Genomic DNA, 19,414 nt, shown 5'->3' with positions numbered 1-19,414 from the left:
ATACAGAGAAATCCCTTGCATTTCTGTACACTAACAATGAAAAATCAGAAAGAGAAATTAAGGAAACAATTCCATTCACCACTGCAACAAAAGAGTAATCTAGGAATAAACCTACCTAAAGAGACAAAAGATCCGTATACAGAAAACTGTAAGACACTGATGAAATAAATCAAAGATAATACAAAACAGATGGAGAGATATATCATGTTGTTGGATTGGAAGAATCAATATTATGAAAATGACTGTACTTCTTAAAGCAATCCAGATTCACTGCAACCTCTATGAAAATGCCAATGGTATTTTTCACAGAACTAAAGCAAAAAATTTCACAACTTACATGGAACACAGAAGACCCCAAATTGCCAGAGCAATCTTGCCAAAGAAAAATGGAGCTGGAGGAATCAAGCTCAGCCTATACTTCAAAGATACAGCCATTAAGACAGTATGGTACTGGCACAAAAACAGAAACACAAACTAATGGAACAAGATAGTAAGCCCAGAGATAAAGCTACACACCTATGGGCACCTAATCTTTGATAAAAATGGCATTAATACAACAATGAATTAAAAGTTTCTTCAATAAGTGGTGCTGAGAAAACTGAACAGCTACATATAAAATTGAACACTTCCTAATACCATATACAAAAATAAACTCAAAATGGATTAACGACTTAAATGTAAGGTCAAAAACTATACAGTTCTTAGAGGAAAACATAGGCAGTGCATGCTTTGACATAAATTATAGCAATATCTTCTTTGACCCACCTCCTAGGGTAATGGAAATAAAAACAAAAATAAACAAATGGGACCTAATTAAACTTAAAACCTTTTGCACAGCCAAGGAAACAATAAAAAAGATTAAAATCAACCCTCAGAATGGGAGAGAATAATTACAAATGAAGCAACTGACAAAAGATTAATCTCTAAAATATATAAGCAGCTCATATAGCTCATTATCAGAAAAACAAACAGCCCAATCAAAAAGTGGGCAGAAGGCCTAAACAGACATTTCTCCAAAGAAGACATCAGTCAGTTCAGTTCAGTTCAGTAGCTCAGTTGTGTCCGATTCTTTGCGAGCCCATGAATCCCAGCACGCCAGGCCTCCCTGTCCATCACCAACTCCCAGAGTTCACTCAGACTCGCATCCATCGAGTCAGTGATGCCATCCAGCCATCTCACAAAGAAGACATATATATGGCCAATAAACACTTGAAAAGGTGCTCAACATCACTCATTATTAGAAAAATGCATATAAAAACTACAATGAGGTAACATTACCTTACACCAATCTGAATGACCATCATCAAAAAAAACTAGAAACAATAAATGCTGCACAGGATGTGGAGAAAAGGGAAGTCTCTTGAACTGTTGGTGGGAATGCAAATCAACACAGCCACTATGGAGAACAATATGAAGATTCCTATAAAACTAGGAATAAAACTACCATATGACCCATCAATACCACTACTGGGCATATATCGTGAGAAAATCATAATTCAAAAAGACACATGTGCCCCAATGTTCACTGCAGCACTATCTACAGTAGCCAGGACATGGAAGCAACCTAGATAAGACATAGTACATATATTTAATGGAACAGTATTTAGCCATAAAAAAAAACAAATTTGAGTCAGCCATAGTGAGATGGATGAACCTAGAGCCTGTTATACAGAGTGAATTACATCAGAAAGAAAAAAACAAAAATATCATATATCAACACATATATATGGAATCTAGAAAAACAGTACTGATGAAGAACCTATTTACAGAGAAGAAAAGGAGATGCAGATGTAGAGAACAGACTGGTGGACACAGTGGGAGAAGGAGAGAGGGCAAATTGGCAAAGCAGCACTGACATATATACAGTATTACGCATAAAATAGACAACTAGTGGGAAGCTGCTGTATTAAAGAGACAGCCCAGCCTGGTTGGTGCTCTATGACAATCTAGAAGGCTGGACTGAAGGTTTGAGAGAGGCTCAAGAGGGAGGGTACACATATGTGTGTGTGTGTGTGTGTGTGTGTGTGTGTGTGTGCGTGTGCGTGCATGCGTGCGTGTGTGTGTATATATATATATATATATATGACTAAATCTTGTTGATGTACCACAACCACCTCAAGATTGTAAAGCAATTATTTTTAAAGGTAAAAATAAACTAATTAAATAAAATCACACCAAAAATATAAAATGCCTAAGAATAAACTTAACTAAGGAGATGAAAAGGTTATACTCTGAAAATTATAAAATACTGACAAAACAAAAAGAAATAGATGATACAAAGAAATAAAAGATATCCCATGTACATAAGTTTTGAAGAATTAATATTATTAAAATGTTCACGTCATCAAAAGCAATCTATAAGTTTAATTCAATCCCTATCAAAATACTCATGACATTTTTCATAGAACTAGAGCATATAATCCTAAAATTTACATGGAACCACAAAAGACCCTGCACAGCCAAAGCACTCTTGAGGAAAAAAAAAAGAACAAAACGGGAAGTGTCACACTCCCTGACTAAAAGGCTATCATCATCAAAACAGCATGGTACTGGCACAAAATCAGACACATAGATCAATGGAACAGAATAAAGAGTCCAGAAATAAAGTTGTGCATCTATGGTCAATCTACAACAAAGGAGGGAGGAATACACAAAGTATAAAAACCAGTCTTTTCCACAAGTGGTGCTGGGAAAACTGAAAACAGTTAACATGTAAGAGAATGAGATTAGAACAGTTTCTCACACTTCACACAAAAATAAACTAAAAAATAGAGACCCCAACCATAAAACTCCTAGGAAAAAACATAGGCTCTGACACAAATTGTAGAAATATTTTTTGGATCTGTTTTCTACGGAAAGGAAACAAAAGCAAAAATAAACAAATGGGATCTAATTTTACTTAAAAACTTCTGCACAGCAAAAGAAATCATTGACATAATGATAAGACAACCTGCTGAATGGGAGAACATATTTGCAAATGATACATCTGATAAGCTGTTATCATTTACATAAATAAACAGCTCATACAATATCAAAAACCTGATTGAAAAATGAGCAGCAAGTCTGAATAGACATTTTCCAAAGACAATATACAGATAGTCAAAAGACACGTGAAAAGATGCTAAACATTTGTAATTTTCATAGAAAAAGCAAAACCACAATGAGATATCATGTCACACCTGTAAAAATGGTTACCACCAAAAAGTCTACAAATAACAATTGTTGGCAAAGATGTGGAAAAAAGGAAACATTCCTACACTGTTGATAGGAATATAACTTGATACAGTCACTATAGAAAACAATACGGAGGTTTCTCAAAAACTTGAAAATAGAACTACCAGCAAGTCCACTCCTGGGTACACATCTGAAGAAAATGAAAACACTAATTTGAAAATGCATGCATTTGAATGTTCACAGCAGTATTACTCATAATAACCAAGACACAGAAGCAACTAAAGTGTCCGTAACAGTTGAATGAATAAAGAAGATGTGTTTTATCTACACAATGGAATACTGGATGGTGGTGATATATATGTCTGTGCTCAGTCACGTTCAACTCTTTGCAACCCTCTTTGTAGCCCACCAGGCTCCTCCGTCCATGGGGTTTTCCCGGCAAGAATCCGGGAGAGGGTTGCCATTTCCTCCTCCAGGATCTTCCCAACCCAGGGATCAAACCATGTCTTTTGCATTGCAGGCGGAATCTTTACCACTGAGCCGCCAGGGAAGACCCCACAATGGAATACTACTGAGTCATACAAAACAATGAGATTCTGCCATTGACAACAACATGGATGGACCTAGAGGGTATTATATAAGCTAAGGGAAGTAAGTCAGACAAAGAAAAATATTCTACATGGTTGGAAAAAGACTCTGATGCTGGGAGGGACTGGGGGCAGGAGGAGAAGGGGATGACAGAGGATGAGATGGCTGGATGGCATCACTGACTCGATGGATGTGAGTCTGAGTGAACTCCGGAGTTGGTGATGGACAGGGAGGCCTGGCGTGCTGCAATTCATGGGGTCGCAAAGAGTTGGACACGACTGAGCGACTGAACTGAACTGAACTGAACTTATATGCGGAATCTAAAAAAGAAAACAAACTAGTGGATATAGCAAAACAAAAACAGACTCAGGTATAGAGAACAGACGTGGTTACCAGTGGGGAAAAGGAGGGGAGAGAAGGGACTGAGGTAGGGGATGAGAAATACAAACTAGTATGTATGAAATGGCTAGCCTACATGCTGTACAGCACCGGGAAATACAGTCATTACTCTGTAGACTTTAAATGCAGTGTAAACTATAAACTGTTGAGTCTCTATGTTGTACACCTGAAACTAATACCACATTATAAATTAACCATTCAATTTTAAAAATTTTAATTAAGGTTTTCTTTTGATATGCTTTGCAATGATAAGTTAGAAACCCTAGACAAGCCAGTCCAACAGAAATGTAATACAAGTCAGAATTTTCTAGTAATCCCATTTAAAAATAAACAACTGAAATTAATTTAATAGAATTAAGTAGAATTCTATTTAACCCAAAATATCCAATATTATAGAATAATAAAAATCATTTCTAAATGTAATATTTTTAAAACTTATATTTAACATTTTTTGGTAATAAGTCTTGAAAATCCATTATGTATTTTCCATTTACAGAGCATCTTAAACAGACTAGTCAAATATGACTAGTGGCTACCATATTGGACAGAGCAGCCTTATATCATTCACACTTCTGATAAATTACTTGCTCTTTTCCTTCCTTTAAAAACTTGCAGAAAAAGCTTTAAATGGTCTCTGTAGCAAACAAAGCAATAACGAGGGACAGGGAATATATTCACCATGTGCTATATGCTAAGTCGCTTCAGTCAGTCTAATTCTGTGCAGTCCTATGAACTGCAGACTGCCAGGCTCATCTGTCCATGGGATTCTCCAGACGAGAATACTGGAGTGGGCTGCCATTTCCTTATTCAGGGGATCGTCTTGACCCAGGAACTGAACCCACATCTCTTAAGTCTCCTGCAATGGCAGGCAGGTTCTTTACTACTAACACCACCTGGGTACCCCTATACACAACTGAAAAATAAAAATATGTTAAAGTAATAGTACCTTCTTAGTTCATTCATGACTTTAAAAGCTTTCTTCATATGCCAAGGATTCACTGTCACCGGGCAGTGTTTTTCAGTATTATCATCTTTTGAATCGAGAGGCTTCTGATGACCCTGATTTGTGCATCTGTACATAAGAGAAAATAACAAAACACAGAAAAAGATCTTATTAAAGACAGCTTAGTTCAGACTTATCAGGTTACAAGAGATACAATGAACACACCTCTCCCCCACTTACTTAGAGGAAGTCTCACAGTATATTCCAACATAGGACTAAACGACAATTCAGAACGCTTTCTGATGGTCACTGTGATTTTTAACAAAAAAAGTAGGTAATTACCTCCCTGGTGTCAAAACTCTCTCAAAGATGAGCACAGAAAATTCAGTAAAATGGTTCAGCTAAGCTAAGTTGCTTCAGTCGTGTCCAACTCTGTGTGACCCCATAGACGGCAGCCCACCAGGCTCCCCCATCCCTGAGATTTTCTAGGCAAGAACACTGGAGTGGGTTGCCATTTCCTTCTCCAATGCATGAAAGTGAAAAGTGAAAGTGAAGTCGCTCAGTCATGTCTGACTCTTAGCGACCTCATGGACTGCAGCCTACCAGGCTCCTCTGTCCATGGGATTTTCCAGGCAAGAGTACTGGAGTGGGGTGCCATTGCCTTCTCCAGATACCTTCAAAAGAAAAGCTGAGAAATGATCTTCCCTGTTGGAAATTAACCTGCTTTTTACATTCTGCAGTAGGCCTATTTACAAACCAAGACAGGAACTGATTCATATTTTGTACATACTTCAGAAGCTCAGAATCTGAACTGAACTTTGTTCTCTTGCAAGGTTATTTACAACATATATTTCAGACCTACTTTAATTCTTTACTGAGTATTAACTTATAGGCAGCCTCTGTACAATATTTTTTTTAATTGTTTCTTTAATCCTCATAACTCTGTAAGCTAATTACTATCACCAAAAAACATAAAGAGACTGAGGCAGAAAATAATCTGGGCAACTTGATAAATGGTAGAGCTGGATAACAGTGTGGCCAGTTTGACTCTCAAGTCCATTCTTTTCACTAATGTTAGATACCATTTCCCGCATTAAGCAGTGGATAGTTAATTCCATAGTTATATGGAATTTGTTAAGAATACAAAGCTATTAGTATGGCTGTGTAAATTATTATTTCAAGATCTGGGAACCAAAAAATTAACAAATAAAATCAGGATGTCATTGTGGGAAGGGTTAACCACATATGGGTAGACACAAGGAACTTTTTGAGATGGTTGCACAGTTCTAGAAATTTACTGACAATTATAATAGCTGAATTTTATGGTATGCAAATTATACCTTAATAAAGCTATTAAATAAAAATAATAGGATACTAAATTAAGCCCCCAAAAATGCATTCTTATATATACATCACACACAGAACAAAAGGCAAACATCATTAGTAATGCACCATTTCTCTTCATGCCACTTCCTTTCCTAACGATAATTCATTCTTTAAATATTATTTTATTACTTCAGCATCTAATTTTTGGCACTATGTACCAAGCACTATTTTAGGCACTAGGCCCTAGGAACATTTCAATAAACAAAACAAAAATTCCTGTCTTCATGGAATTTGTAGTTGGTGGCGGGGGGGGGGGGGTGAGGGGGGTGGTGGTAATGATATACACAACAGACCAGTAAACAGCATGCTAGAAAATAAGAACTATGGAAGAAAGAAAATGTGTCGGGTAAAGAGAGTCAGGAATATGGGCTTGATGGAACTTATAGTATTAAACAGGGTGATCAGGGCAGGCTGAATTGAGAACTGAGATTAGAACAAGGACCAGGAGGTGGGAAATGGCCAAGATGGAAGAAATAACTAGAGCAAAAAGGCCACTATGCACCTGACATATTCCAGGATGTGAGAGCAGGGCTGGAGAATGGAGAGCCGATTGCGTGTCTACTCCAAGGCCTTGTATGTGTGTGTGTGTGTGTGTGTGTGTGTGTGTGTGTGTATCTACTCTGAGGTCTCATGTATGTGCGTGAACACACAGAAGGATGAATTACACCTGGCCTAAGAGAAAGAGCTAGGAAGTCTAGAAGCCAAGAGAGAAAGAATATCTAGATCTGACAGAGGAAACTGGGGACACTCCTAATAGTATGAGACATATTCTCATAATGCCATTTCTACCACTACTTTATTAAGAAAACAGTAGGAAAAGGGAAAATTGTGTAGATACATCCAACCTACACAAACTTTCTTACCATGTAACACTGAATACCCACATATGTAGCAAGTTGACGATATTTATATATGCTTCAAATTTAATTACTTAAGCTTACAACAGAGGGAAAATACAATATTGAGGACTGGCAAAACTATCACATAAGGCCTTTCAATGCTCACAATGGAAACAAAAGCAACTCTGCCCTATAAAGAATATCATTAAGAGTCATGAGTATTTATATTTGCTAAGAAACTGAAATTAAAACTTACTGCATTTAAGAATTCATTTTAAGACAGATACCATTCAACAACCAATGTCTATATTGCTGCTTTCTTAAAGCTATTTTTAGCTCTTGCTTTCCAATGTACTCCAGAAACCCTGCAAAGAAAAGATTCTATTCAAAAGCCTAAAGGAATAACTAGGGAATAACACTGCTTCTTTTAAGTGTTGTCTGTATTGGAAGTCCCTTTCAAACGCAGAACCCTGCCAGAGCTCTGCATTTCTGACACTAAACTCCTGTCCACAATTTTCTAATTCCTATTCGATTTTGTGTCACATGGTCTCTTGTTCAGAAGCAGAACTGAGTAACAGAAAACAATACAACATGTCTAAACTACAAATATAGAAGAGGAACACCCACTAGGAAGCAGTCAAATAGTAGGGAAAGGTTTACCTTTTAAGTTACATTGTAAGTGCAGTTGGAGTAGGAAATAACAACCTACTCCAGTATTCTTGCCTGGAAAACTTCCATGGACAGAGGAGCCTGGCAGGCTACAGTCAGTTCAGTTCAGTCGCCCAGTCGTGTCCGACTCTCTGCCATCCCATGAATCGCAGCACGCCAGGCCTCCCTGTCCATCACCAACTCCCGGAGTTCACTCAAACTCACGTCCATCGAGTCGGTGATGCCATCCAGCCATCTCATCCTCGGTCGTCCCCTTCTCCTCCTGCCCCCAATCCCTCCCAGCATCAGAGTCTTTTCCAATGAGTCAACTCTTCGCATGAGGTGGCAAAAGTACTGGAGTTTCAGCTTTAGCATCATTCCTTCCAAAGAAATCCCAGGGCTGATCTTCAGAATGGACTGGTTGGATCTCCTTGCAGTCCAAGGGATTCTCAAGAGTCTTCTCCAACACCACAGTTCAAAAGCATCAATTTTTTGGCGCTCAGCTTTCTTCACAGTCCAACTCTCACATCCATACATGACCACAGGAAAAACCATAGCCTTGACTAGACACACCTTTGTTGGCAAAGTAATGTCTCTACTTTTGAATATGCTATCTAGGTTGGTCATAACTTTTCTCCCAAGGAGTAAGCGTCTTTTAATTTCATGACTGCAGTCACCATCTGCAGTGATTTTGGAGCCCCAAAAAATAAAGTCAATGGGATCACAAAGAATCGGACACAACTGAGCACACACACACAGAAGTGCAGTTACACCTTCTCCCTGCTTCCCTTGAGAAGCAAAGAGCTAACCTTTTCCAGAAAAGCTCCTCACTATGAAAACCTTTAAAGTATCTAAAGGAGATACTTTTTCAAAGTTCTTTCACTTTTAAGACTTTCCCCCAAATCTACATTCCATAACCAGTGTTAAAATTACCCAGCAGCCTGTTGTTACAATACATACTCTACAACTGTGGAGTTCTCAAGGGTTTGGATCCCAGAACACTTCTAACAGACAATCCTGAAGCCTTCCTTCCACGACTAACTCTTCTACAAACTCCCAGTTGTAGGCAAGGTTGGCTTCTCAGACCACCTTTCTAACTCTGCTTAAAAACATACTACTGCCAATAACTGATTCTCAGAGAGGAGGCCAATAAAGACTTTTATATGGGTTGTCTCCTTCAAACAGTCAGGATTCCACAATCAAGCAAAGGTTTAAGTCTACTGCAAAAATTTTGAGGAAATCTGTGAAATAACATAGTTTCCTTAGATGCATTTTATTTGTTCTGGAATAGCACTTTCCAGGGAGAAGGAAATGGCAACCCACTCCACTATTTTTGCCTGGAGAATCCCATGGACAGATGGGCCTGGTAGGCTGTTGTCCATAGGGTCGCACAGAATCAGACATGACTGAAGCAACTTAGTGGCAGCAGCAGCATTTTCCAATGGAGGATGGAGGGGACAGAAGGACTACATGACCCAAGCAATTTTTCTAAACTACACATAATCATCCTTCTTCCTGTGAAGATTCAGGCAAGTCCCTTTTACAGGTCTAAGTATACCAGAATGACAGCATCTCCAGGAATAGAGGTGAAAGGCAGCTATGTATAATTAAAAAAAAGTGGGGGGGAGTGATGTAATATGCTCCACCACCCACTTACCTCCCACCACAGGTCAATCATCTCAGATTGAGAACAAACACATTAGGAAACAGTGGTTGTTTACGCTTTCAAGGTTTTTTTGGTGGAAATAATGCTGTAAGTCATGTGAGTGATGCAGCTGAAAAATTTACCAGTGGACCAAACATTTTCACATTCAAGACAAACACTCAGCTCCTAGGTGGCCACTATCTTTGCTCTTTTCTTTGCCTGTTCGCCTCAAAAGCTGCAAGATTCCCCTGCCTGCAATGTCACCCACCATTACTCACAAGTTTCTGCCAAGTTCACTTCAAAAGCTGTTGTTTTCAAAGTCACCATCCATGCTGTACTGCTATGAAGTTTGTCCGTTACTTTATAGCTCTTCTATTTTCTCTGTCTTCTAAGTACACTTGCATTCAGAAGCTGATTACCGTAAGAACACTGCTCCCATAACAAGTCCAGGATATGAGAAGTAGAGACGCAACCATAACTCTCATTTTAACATATGTTATGCCACCTATAGTTTCCCAACAAAATACCCTCACATCCTTCACCTCACCCAAATAACCACCATGTTACTTAGAGGCTGTAAAAGTGGAAGAAGGCTTTCTCCACCGGAAACATTTTGGCTTGTGGTAGAGTTGTGCTTTCAGTTTTTGCAATTAGGTACAGGCAAAAAAACATACTCTGCAAATTTCCTTCAAGTGCTTAGAATTAAAACTTTTATTAGGTACACACTCAGCAGACTATCTGTAATCTATGAACATATCCTCACATTACCAAACAATGTTAACATCTGCCCTACAGACATCCAAGAACTTGAGATAGACCTTCAGGACGGAGACCTTTAGAACTGATTATGAAGCATCATGTGATTAAAAAACACCTCCCATGCAGTCACAGAACACCTTACAGATATCATAACAAAGGCACTGAATACATTAGCATAGTAGATACATTGCTAAGTTATGTTTCCAATTTCCCAGACCAAGAGAGAGAAAGTCCAGAAAAGTTGACAATGCCCAATTTTACTAAAACGGCTTACCACTTAAAGCAAAGTGCTGACCCTCCTGGAGGACAGAATGGAGGCTTACATACTGCCCTGTACTCCCCCAGGATACGGTATGCAAAACACCCACAGGATGTGAATCAGACTCTTAGGTGGAGAGGTGAACGAAGCTCTCAGATCAAACGACAATAAGAGCTGTAAAATGCTCTGCTTCAGTCAGTTCAACCTTGCTCCCTCTCCCACTTTCTGTTACCTACATGACAAACAAAAGAACAAGCAAGCACTTTCTGTCCCTGACAGTGACTACTATCAGAAAAGTGACCAGGGTAAAAACCCCTGCCTTCTGCAAGATCAGTCTTATTTTAAATAATGTATTAAAAACAACTAACAAAGTTACTGTCAGAGTGGGATATATGTGAGATACTAAAATTGGGAGGAGTCTGATGATCCATTTCAAATATTTCCATGTCTTTTATCACTCATATTTCTGACCTATCTTTTGCAATTTTTCCCATTACCATCACTTGGTTGGTAAGAGGGCAGCAACATGACTTGGCAATTCGGTTGACTGGGCTACATTTTCCAACATTTGACTGAAAAGGCACTAGAAGAGGCGCAACATCAGCTAGAAAACATGAACCACAGTCCTGGCCTGTGCCAGATACTAACCAAGTGACCTTGGATTAGTCACTTAGCCTCTCTGGGCTTTAGACTGTGTACTTAAAAAATAAGGTTTTGCTATTCTACAAATCTGTCTAATAAACATCATATGGAAGTCGAAGATAGTAATACCTCACCTACAAGCCTCCGGGAGCCTTATAAACACTAAATACTATGTGAAAATAAACACATAGTTACAAAAAATGTTGGGGTTAGAAGCTAAACTAAGCATGAGATATATTTTTAAGAATTTTCTTGGCCTTCCTCATTCTTAATTGTAACACTAAATTAAAACTTACTGACAATACTCCAAACCACACCACCACTGTTAATAAATCGAGTAGGGAAGCACTGCCTAGACACCCACTAATGCCCTATACTAGGCAGAGTGAGGAATACAAAAGATGCCAAACACAGATGCCTTCTCCAGGAGGCACTTCAGAAACCACCAGGGAACAGCACGAAGTCAGTACACAAGTGCAAGATTCAGTTCAGTTCAGTCGCTCAGTCGTGTCCGACTCTGCCACCCCATGAATCGCAGCACGCCAGGCCTCCCTGTCCATCACCAACTACCGGAGTTCACCCAACTTAGAGGATTTCTAAGTTGCTTTTCTAAGGAAAATGCTGCAAACTTCTGGCCTATGATAAGGCAGAGTTTACTCTAGGAGATTAAGGCACAAAATGATTTTGAATATATAAGATAAGCCAAAATGTTGGAGGGCTGAGACTTCCTGGCCTCAGTCTTTACAATCAAGTCTTTACAATACCTGGTTTTGTAAAGTCTTTGACCTGACTCTAGATGTCAGGCAGTCAAAACAGTAGGTGAACTCAAAGGAGATGAGAGACAATCCAGGTATCAAGGGATGAAATCCTGAGTATCATCAGAGTATAAGCAATCAGAATGGACACTTGAAACCAATAATGTTCAGTTCCTGGGAGGTAATAAAATGTGGAGGATAATTAAAGAAAGAGAAATCAAAGACCGTTTCAAGGCTTTGGGTATCCAGGACCAAAAGAATGATTATTCCATTCAGTAAGTGGAGATGTTATAAAGGGAAGTCAATTTGAGAAAAAGATTATGAAAACTCAGTTTTAGACATGCTGAATCTGATGTATGCACTAAGGATAAGTGTACAGTAAGAAGCTCAAAATTCAAAACTGAGGCACAGATCTATAGATCAGGCTTAAGACACAGAAAGAACCACAACTTAGTGATAAATAGTTGATTGAAAAGAACTGGCCAAGGTCTGTATCTGTGAGAAACAGTTACTGCCAATGAACAGAAGCCTTGTAAGCCAAAAAAGTGATGAGAGAGAAATTAAGAGTCACAGTCTCTCCTCTATTTGATAAGCTTAGGAATGTAATTTAACCCCTGAAAAGTAACGAGATCTACTTAGTAAAAAATCCTCCTGCAACGTGGGAGACCTGGGTTCATCCCCTGGATTGGGAAGATCCCCTGAAGAAGGGAAAGGCTACCCACTCCAGTACTCTATCCTGTAGAATCCCATGGGCGGTATAGTCCATGGGGTCGCAAAGAGTTGGACACGACCGAGCACCTTTCACTTCCACTTCACTTCCACACTTAATAAGGTAGGCTATTTGACAAGATAAAATGAAATAAAGTAATAAAATTAAGTAAATCTCATTTAACAACCTAAAAACAAGAGCAGGAAACCAAGAAAAAGTAGTGTCAGAGGGAGCAAGGGCCTGTTTTTCAAGACAGGATCAGTGGTCAAAACAATACTGTAGCAAATGCCCACAGCCTGCAATGTGAGAGAGAAAAGCACATAACACAAAGTACTCAGACACCCCCTCTGGAGTAACTGTATCATATATTTGTTTACTGTCAGTTTCAACCATGAGGAAAAAGACTGTTTTGTTTTCTGAGATATTTCTTTGGGAATATTCACTGGGTGCTTGGTCACCAAAGGCATCCTATAAATATGAAAAACAAACAAACAAACAAACAAACCTCCCTCCCTCAAGTTGTTGTAGTTTAGCCGCTAAGTCATGTTTGACTTTGCAACCCAATGGATGGTAGCCCACCAGGCTCCTCTGCCCGTAGGATTTCCCAGGCAAGAATGCTGGAGGAGGTTGACATTTCCTTCTCCAGAGGATCTTCCCGACCCAAGGATCAAACCTCCATTGGCAGGTGGATTCTTTACCACTGAGCCACCAGGGAAGCGTCATAAAACTAGATGTATTCAATTTAAGAGGTATCCTTTAGTCTGAGATTATGTCCTCCTTTATCTTTGGGGAGAGGTGCTAAAATGTCCTTTCTTTTACAAAAAGATGATAGTTGATAATTATAACTTTTTTTTTAACTTGACAAACCAAAAAACTTAGCAATTCTATGTCGGACTCCAATTTTTTTTTTTTTAATTTCTCAGTCAGTTCAGTTGCTCGGTCATGTCTGACTCTTTCTTTATGACCCCATGGACTGCAGCACACCAGACCTCCCTGTCTATCACCAACTCCCGGAGTTTACTCAAACTCATGTCCATTGAGCTGGTGATGCCATCCAACCATCTCATCCTCTGTCGTCCCCTTCTCCCACTCTCAATGTTTCCCAGCATCAGGGTCTTTTTCAAATCGCCAGGTCTTCGCATCAGGTGGCCAAAGTACTGGAGTTTCAGCTTCAGCATCAGTCCTTCCAGTGAATATTCAGGACCGATTTCCTTTAGGATGGACTGGTTAGATCTCCTTGCAGTCCAAGGGACTCTCAAGAGTCTTTTCCAACACCACAGTTCAAAAGCATCATCTTTCTTTATAGTCCAACTGTCACATACATACATGACTACTGGAAAAACAATAGCTTTGATTGATGGACCTTTATTGGCAAAGTAACATCTATGCTTTTTAATATGCTGTCTAGGTTGGTCATAACTTTTTTTCCAAGGAGCATTTTATGGCTGCAATAGCCATCTGCAGTGACTTTTGAGCCCCCAAAATTAAACTCTGTCACTGTTTCCCCATCTATTTGCCATGATGTGAAGCGATGGGATCAGATGCCATGATCTTAGTTTTCTGAATGTTGAGTTTTAAGCCAATTTTTTCACTTTCCTTCTTCATTTTCATCAAGAGCCTCTTTGTTCTTCTTCACTCTCTGCTACAGAGGTCGTGTCATCTGCATATGTGAGGTTATTGATATTTCTCCCAGCAATCTTGATTCCGGCTTTTGCTTCATCCAGCGCAGTATTTCTCATGATGTACTCTGCATATAAGTTAAATAAGCAGGGTGACAATATACAGCCTTGACATACTCCTTTCCCAATTTGGAATCAGTCTGTTGTTCCATGTCCAGTTCTAACTGTTGCTTCCTGACCTGTATAAAGATTTCTCAGGAGGTAGGTAAGGTGGTCTGGTATTCCCATCTCTTTAAGAATGTTCCACAGTCTGTTGTGATGCACACAAAGGCTTTGGCATAGTCAACAGCAGTAGTAGATGTTTTTCTGGAACTCTCTTGTTTTTCAATGATCCAACTGATGTTGGCAATTTGATGTCTGGTTCCTCTGCCTTTTCTAAATACAGCTTGAACAACTGGAAGTTCATGGTTCACGTACTATAGAAACCTGGCTTAGAGAATTTTGAGCATTACTTTACTAGCGTGTGAGACAAGTGCAATTGTGCAGTAGTGTCAGCATTCTTTGACATTGCCTTTCTTTGGGACTGGAATGAAAACTGACTTTTTCCAGTCCTGTGGCCACTGCTGCGTTTTCCAAATTTGCTGGCATATTGAATGCAGCACTTTCACATCATCTGCTTTTAGGATCTGAGAAATTTCAGTCAGTGAAGTCCAAAAATATGAGAACCTCTGCTCTAATTCAACTAATTTTCTGGCTTCCCAAATCCCTCATAATACAGTCAACAAGATGTTAGTCTGCCTATGCTGAACATCTCTAATGTTCAAGAGCTTTCAGTGATGTGGAATCAACTGAAAAAAGGTACAGTTGTATATCTGAGGCATGTTTACTTAGCTTCATGAAGAAAAAGCAAAAAACCAAAGCCTGTAGGGAAAAAGCCAACTTGTGAAAGAGGGTCAGTAGAGAAAGGAAGGCCAAGAAAACTTTTCAGTTAGTTCAAAGGGATGCATTCTGTGCTATACTCATAGTCTTCCCTCAACTTAGTGATTATAAAAATCTTCACAAAAATAACTATAAAGGGTAGAAATGTATAAAACACTCATGAGGTCCGGGGTGATCAGCTTACACTTTCTTTCACACATCTCAGTACTGCTTAAGATGACTCATTTGCTAACCTATATAAATTTCAGTTGAACACTTTTCAGGTTCAATCAGAGGCGAATATCCCATGGTTTTAATAGTGCCCAGACCCAAAAATATAACAGAATCTAAAAGACACATATACTCAAGGATGCAAAAAACAACAGAGATATAAAGTCCATGACAATCAACATGAGAATCAAAAAGGATGAGAAGAGCTTGAAGGCAAGGAGAAAGAGGAGAAGGGAAAAAAAAAAAAACCCTAATCTCAACAAGCCCATCTAAAGGAACCAGAGACCTGGACACAGTCGCCTCCAACCTTCCAAGACGTAACAGATTGAAAAGGAGCAAGGTGGGATTTGAAAATGATGCAAAACTGGTTGTTAAAAAAAATCACAAGCAAAAGTATAATACTCAGTACCAGGTAGAGACAGGCATTTCAAATATTTGGAGAAACAAATATCTGCACAAATAAAAAGACATTCATACAAAGAGGATGTGAGTCCCCGCTTCCAACCACATCATCCAAAGCACGTAGGTCCCCATCAACCAACTTTTCTGCATTTAAGCTCAGGCTAAAAATCTAACCTTATGAAAAGCTGAGCCCTCTCAATAACCGACACTGGCCTCCTAGCCCAGTTCTAGCACAGCGAGGCCCAGCAAAGTTCCTTCCCTAAGAACTGTCATTTCTCAAATCCAGCACCCATGAGTCAGTGCCGAAGGAAAAAACAAAGTTATTGGGAGCGGAGGCAAAGAGGCCAAGGAGTGGGAAGAAAAACTATTTTTGATGTACAGAAAGGTAAAAAACACTCCAGTTCTGGAATTATAGTATTCCTAGATAGACCAAATGAAAATAAAACCTATTTCTATTTATCATTAAACGAACAGAAATAAAAGTCTACCAACTTAAGCCACCAACGACTGAAAGGAGTTTTTTGGTTTTAACTTTGTTTCACCCCTGGTTTTCCATTACATCTCAGCCTCTCATTGTTGCAGCTCTACTGATGAAGCCTTAATAGCAAAGAACTATGCTGGACACCAAAATTCTGCTTAGTTGATCTGTATTAGATTCAGTTTATCAGTATTTGCACGCACACATTTATTTCATTTTTCATTACTTATATTTAAATGATGTGCAATGTTCTTTTCCTCCCTTCAGAGCCTGCTTTCCCAAAGGTTTTTCTCGTCTGCATTCTAAGGTACCCTTTTTCTTTCCTTTAGTTCACTTTGCTACCAAAGCAAAACAGGGTCTGCAAGGAACTGATGTAAACAGGGCAGGTTTATGGCAAATAATACCCTACCTAAGATATCCTTTATACCATGTGTTGTCTACAGTCAGGTAACAATTCCTTTTATGCCTCTGAGCCTGAGCAGAACCCATGTGCTGACGCTATGCTCACATTGTTGATGCTAACAACCACCATCATGTTTCCTAGAGGTTCAGGAGTGTTCCCAAACCTGCTTAACAACATGAACATATCACAAAGTCCTCAAAGCCACAACCATCATCAAGCAACTGAGCTCTTGTTCCTACCAGTCCAGGAATTCAAGAGTCTCAGGAACTCCTTAATCCCCATGACCTGGTTCTACTCAAGCTAAAAATTCTGTAAGGCATTTTTAGAAACTGTAGTTTCAGAATTCTATTAGCTCTCCTAAAAGGACTCAACATCAAACAAACTTTCAGCCCAAAACAAATTTAGCTGGCATTCTGCCAAATAGCTATAAAAGGCTGCTGTTGTACAACTGCCCTGAAGTGAAGCTGGCCAAATCTAAATGAAAAATGATAAAGCTCCAAGAATAAGCGGTCATAAAAAGATACATGGTTCCTCAGAAGAAATTTCCTGGCGGTTTGAAACCTCAGATTCAAAGGGCTCTTGTCCCTTTATAAAGATTAAACTAAAGAAAGTAAATCAAACTTGAAATGTTCAAAATTCCTGGGGATTAATAGTCCACTTTTAACAAAATGCTAAAAGAAAAATTTTGTATTGAATAATGCAGTTTCTTCAACGTCTCCCAAGTAACTGTTCAGCTTATTTTGGAAGCAATTTTGTTGCAGGTCTTGAATGTACTTGGGTACCAAGGAAAAGACACCTGTGCCTGGCAGGTCGTACACTACTAATTCGCCCAAGGTGCCAGAGAAACAGAAGATGCTGTGATTTCTGGATACGATTTTCTGCTGTGCCAGGTAAAAGAGGTCACATGCCCTGTACAGCCGCGGTTCAGCTTTTTCCGAGTGATGTGCAAGCTCCTCGGACAGAATTTTGCTAGGAATTCGGAGAAACAGGCAAGCTGAGAGGAATTCCTCTCGGCACCAGTGTCTGTACTTTGCAGCTTCCTTTTCCGACGGCCTCGCGCGCATCCTGTGTCTCCATCCCGCCGATGCTCGGCCCTCCCTGGGCTCCAGCTAGCCAGCAGAAGACCCTCCCTACAGCCCCGCGCGGCGACGCCCCGCCCGCGGGGCAGCTGGGTTCCGCCTGCCGCCCGGCCCGGCCGCTACGGCCCCGCCCGCTGCCCTTCCGCTCACTCACGCGGGAGGCCGCGGCGGCGTCTCCATGGCGGCTCCTCTCGGGCTTCAGCTCTACGGCGCCCGCCGCCGCCAGCACCATTCCAGCTGCGGACGCCTGCCCCGCCCGCCCGTCGCGCCGCGTCCCATCCGCCCGGGCGCCAGCCCACCGCCGCCCCGCACCCGCGCCTGCACCGGCACCCGCTCCAGAAGCGGCCCCACTTGCCGGCCCAGCTCTGCAGCCGCACTTCACGGGCGCTCTCCGCCTGCCGGCGATGCTGGGGGCGGAGCGGCAGGAGGGCACTTCCGGGTGTGACGCGCCCTCAAGACCCCGCCCCGCCTCTTCCTGCCGCTGCCGAGTGGGCTCCCAGGGTGGGTTCTCCTGCCCGAACCCCTGAGAGGGAGACGTGAGGGCGGGGTCCGGCCGGAAAGTGCGTGGTCCCGGCGTTTGGCGTTCCCTGACTGCTCCACTCCACAGGCGCGTTTGTTTTGTCCTCTCGCAGTTTGCCGCCAGGTAGGCGGGAGGAGTGGGCGTAGCCGATCCTTCCTTTACAGATAGTGAAACTGAGGCAAGAAGAAATGGCTCGCCTGTCCAGAGTCCCAAGCAGGAACTGGAGCCTCACTTCTCAGGCTGTGATCCCCTCGTTGCAATTACTGGGAGAGATCTACAGCACTGTAATGGGATGCAGAGAAAAATTAGGTATCCGTGCCCGCGCACCTGCCTGCCATGAAAATACCGAATAGTCAGGTGAGACCGGAAGCTAAATGGTGGTCAAGGAGTGAAGTCGCTCAGTCGTGTCCGACTCTTTGTGATCCCATGGACTGTAGTCTACCAAGCTTCTGTGTCCATGGGATTTTCCAGGCAAGAGTACTGGAGTGGGTTGCCATTTCCTTCTCCAGGGGATCATTCCTGACCCAGGGATCGAACCCAGGTCTCCTGCATTGCAGGCAGACACTTTACCTTCTGAGCCACTAGCGAAAGGTCTCAAAATATGTCATATAGAAGAGATGGAAGAAAGCGAATCTTGAGTAAATCAGAGTGCTCAGGGCAGAGGGAAGAGCAGTGCAAAGACTCCTGGACCTTGAAGAAATGAAAGAGTACAGTGCAGATGATGGTCCCCCAAGTATGCCGCTGGGCAGTGGTAGGATCTGGGAACTTGTTAGAAAGGCAAATTCTTGAGGCCTATTTCAGATATGAATCAGAAGTTCTGAGAATGAAGCCCAGCAGCCTGTGCTGTGACAAGCCTTCCAGAGGATACTAAGGTTTAAGGACCTCTCTGGCATCTGAGCAGTCAGGACAGGAGACAGTGGAAGGAGATGAAGTCCCGTGTATAGTCCCCCTGGTAGGCCTTTGAAAAGATTTCAGCTTTTATTGAAAAGAGAAACAAATGCTGTGAGCAAGGTGATCT

At 40.9% G+C, this 19,414-nt stretch overlaps 1 protein-coding gene across 1 annotated transcript in view; it reads right to left on the bottom strand.

The window, feature by feature from the left end:
• KLHL2 (kelch like family member 2) overlaps positions 1–18,281 on the bottom strand; it is a 161,852-nt gene extending 143,571 nt beyond the window's left edge. Inside the window, exons 1-2 of the mRNA XM_018061632.1 lie at positions 18,031–18,281; positions 5,108–5,233 (exon numbers count right to left, since the gene is read on the bottom strand). Coding sequence (XP_017917121.1) covers positions 5,108–5,233; positions 18,031–18,056 — 152 coding nt within the window. The 5' untranslated portion in view covers positions 18,057–18,281. The remainder of the gene's footprint in view (positions 1–5,107; positions 5,234–18,030) is intronic.

Source organism: Capra hircus, chromosome 17 (genome assembly GCF_001704415.2).
Source record: "Capra hircus breed San Clemente chromosome 17, ASM170441v1, whole genome shotgun sequence".
NCBI lineage: Eukaryota > Metazoa > Chordata > Mammalia > Artiodactyla > Bovidae > Capra > Capra hircus.
Note: the sequence above shows the minus strand (reverse complement) of the source record. Positions and strands in the feature narration are given on the sequence as shown.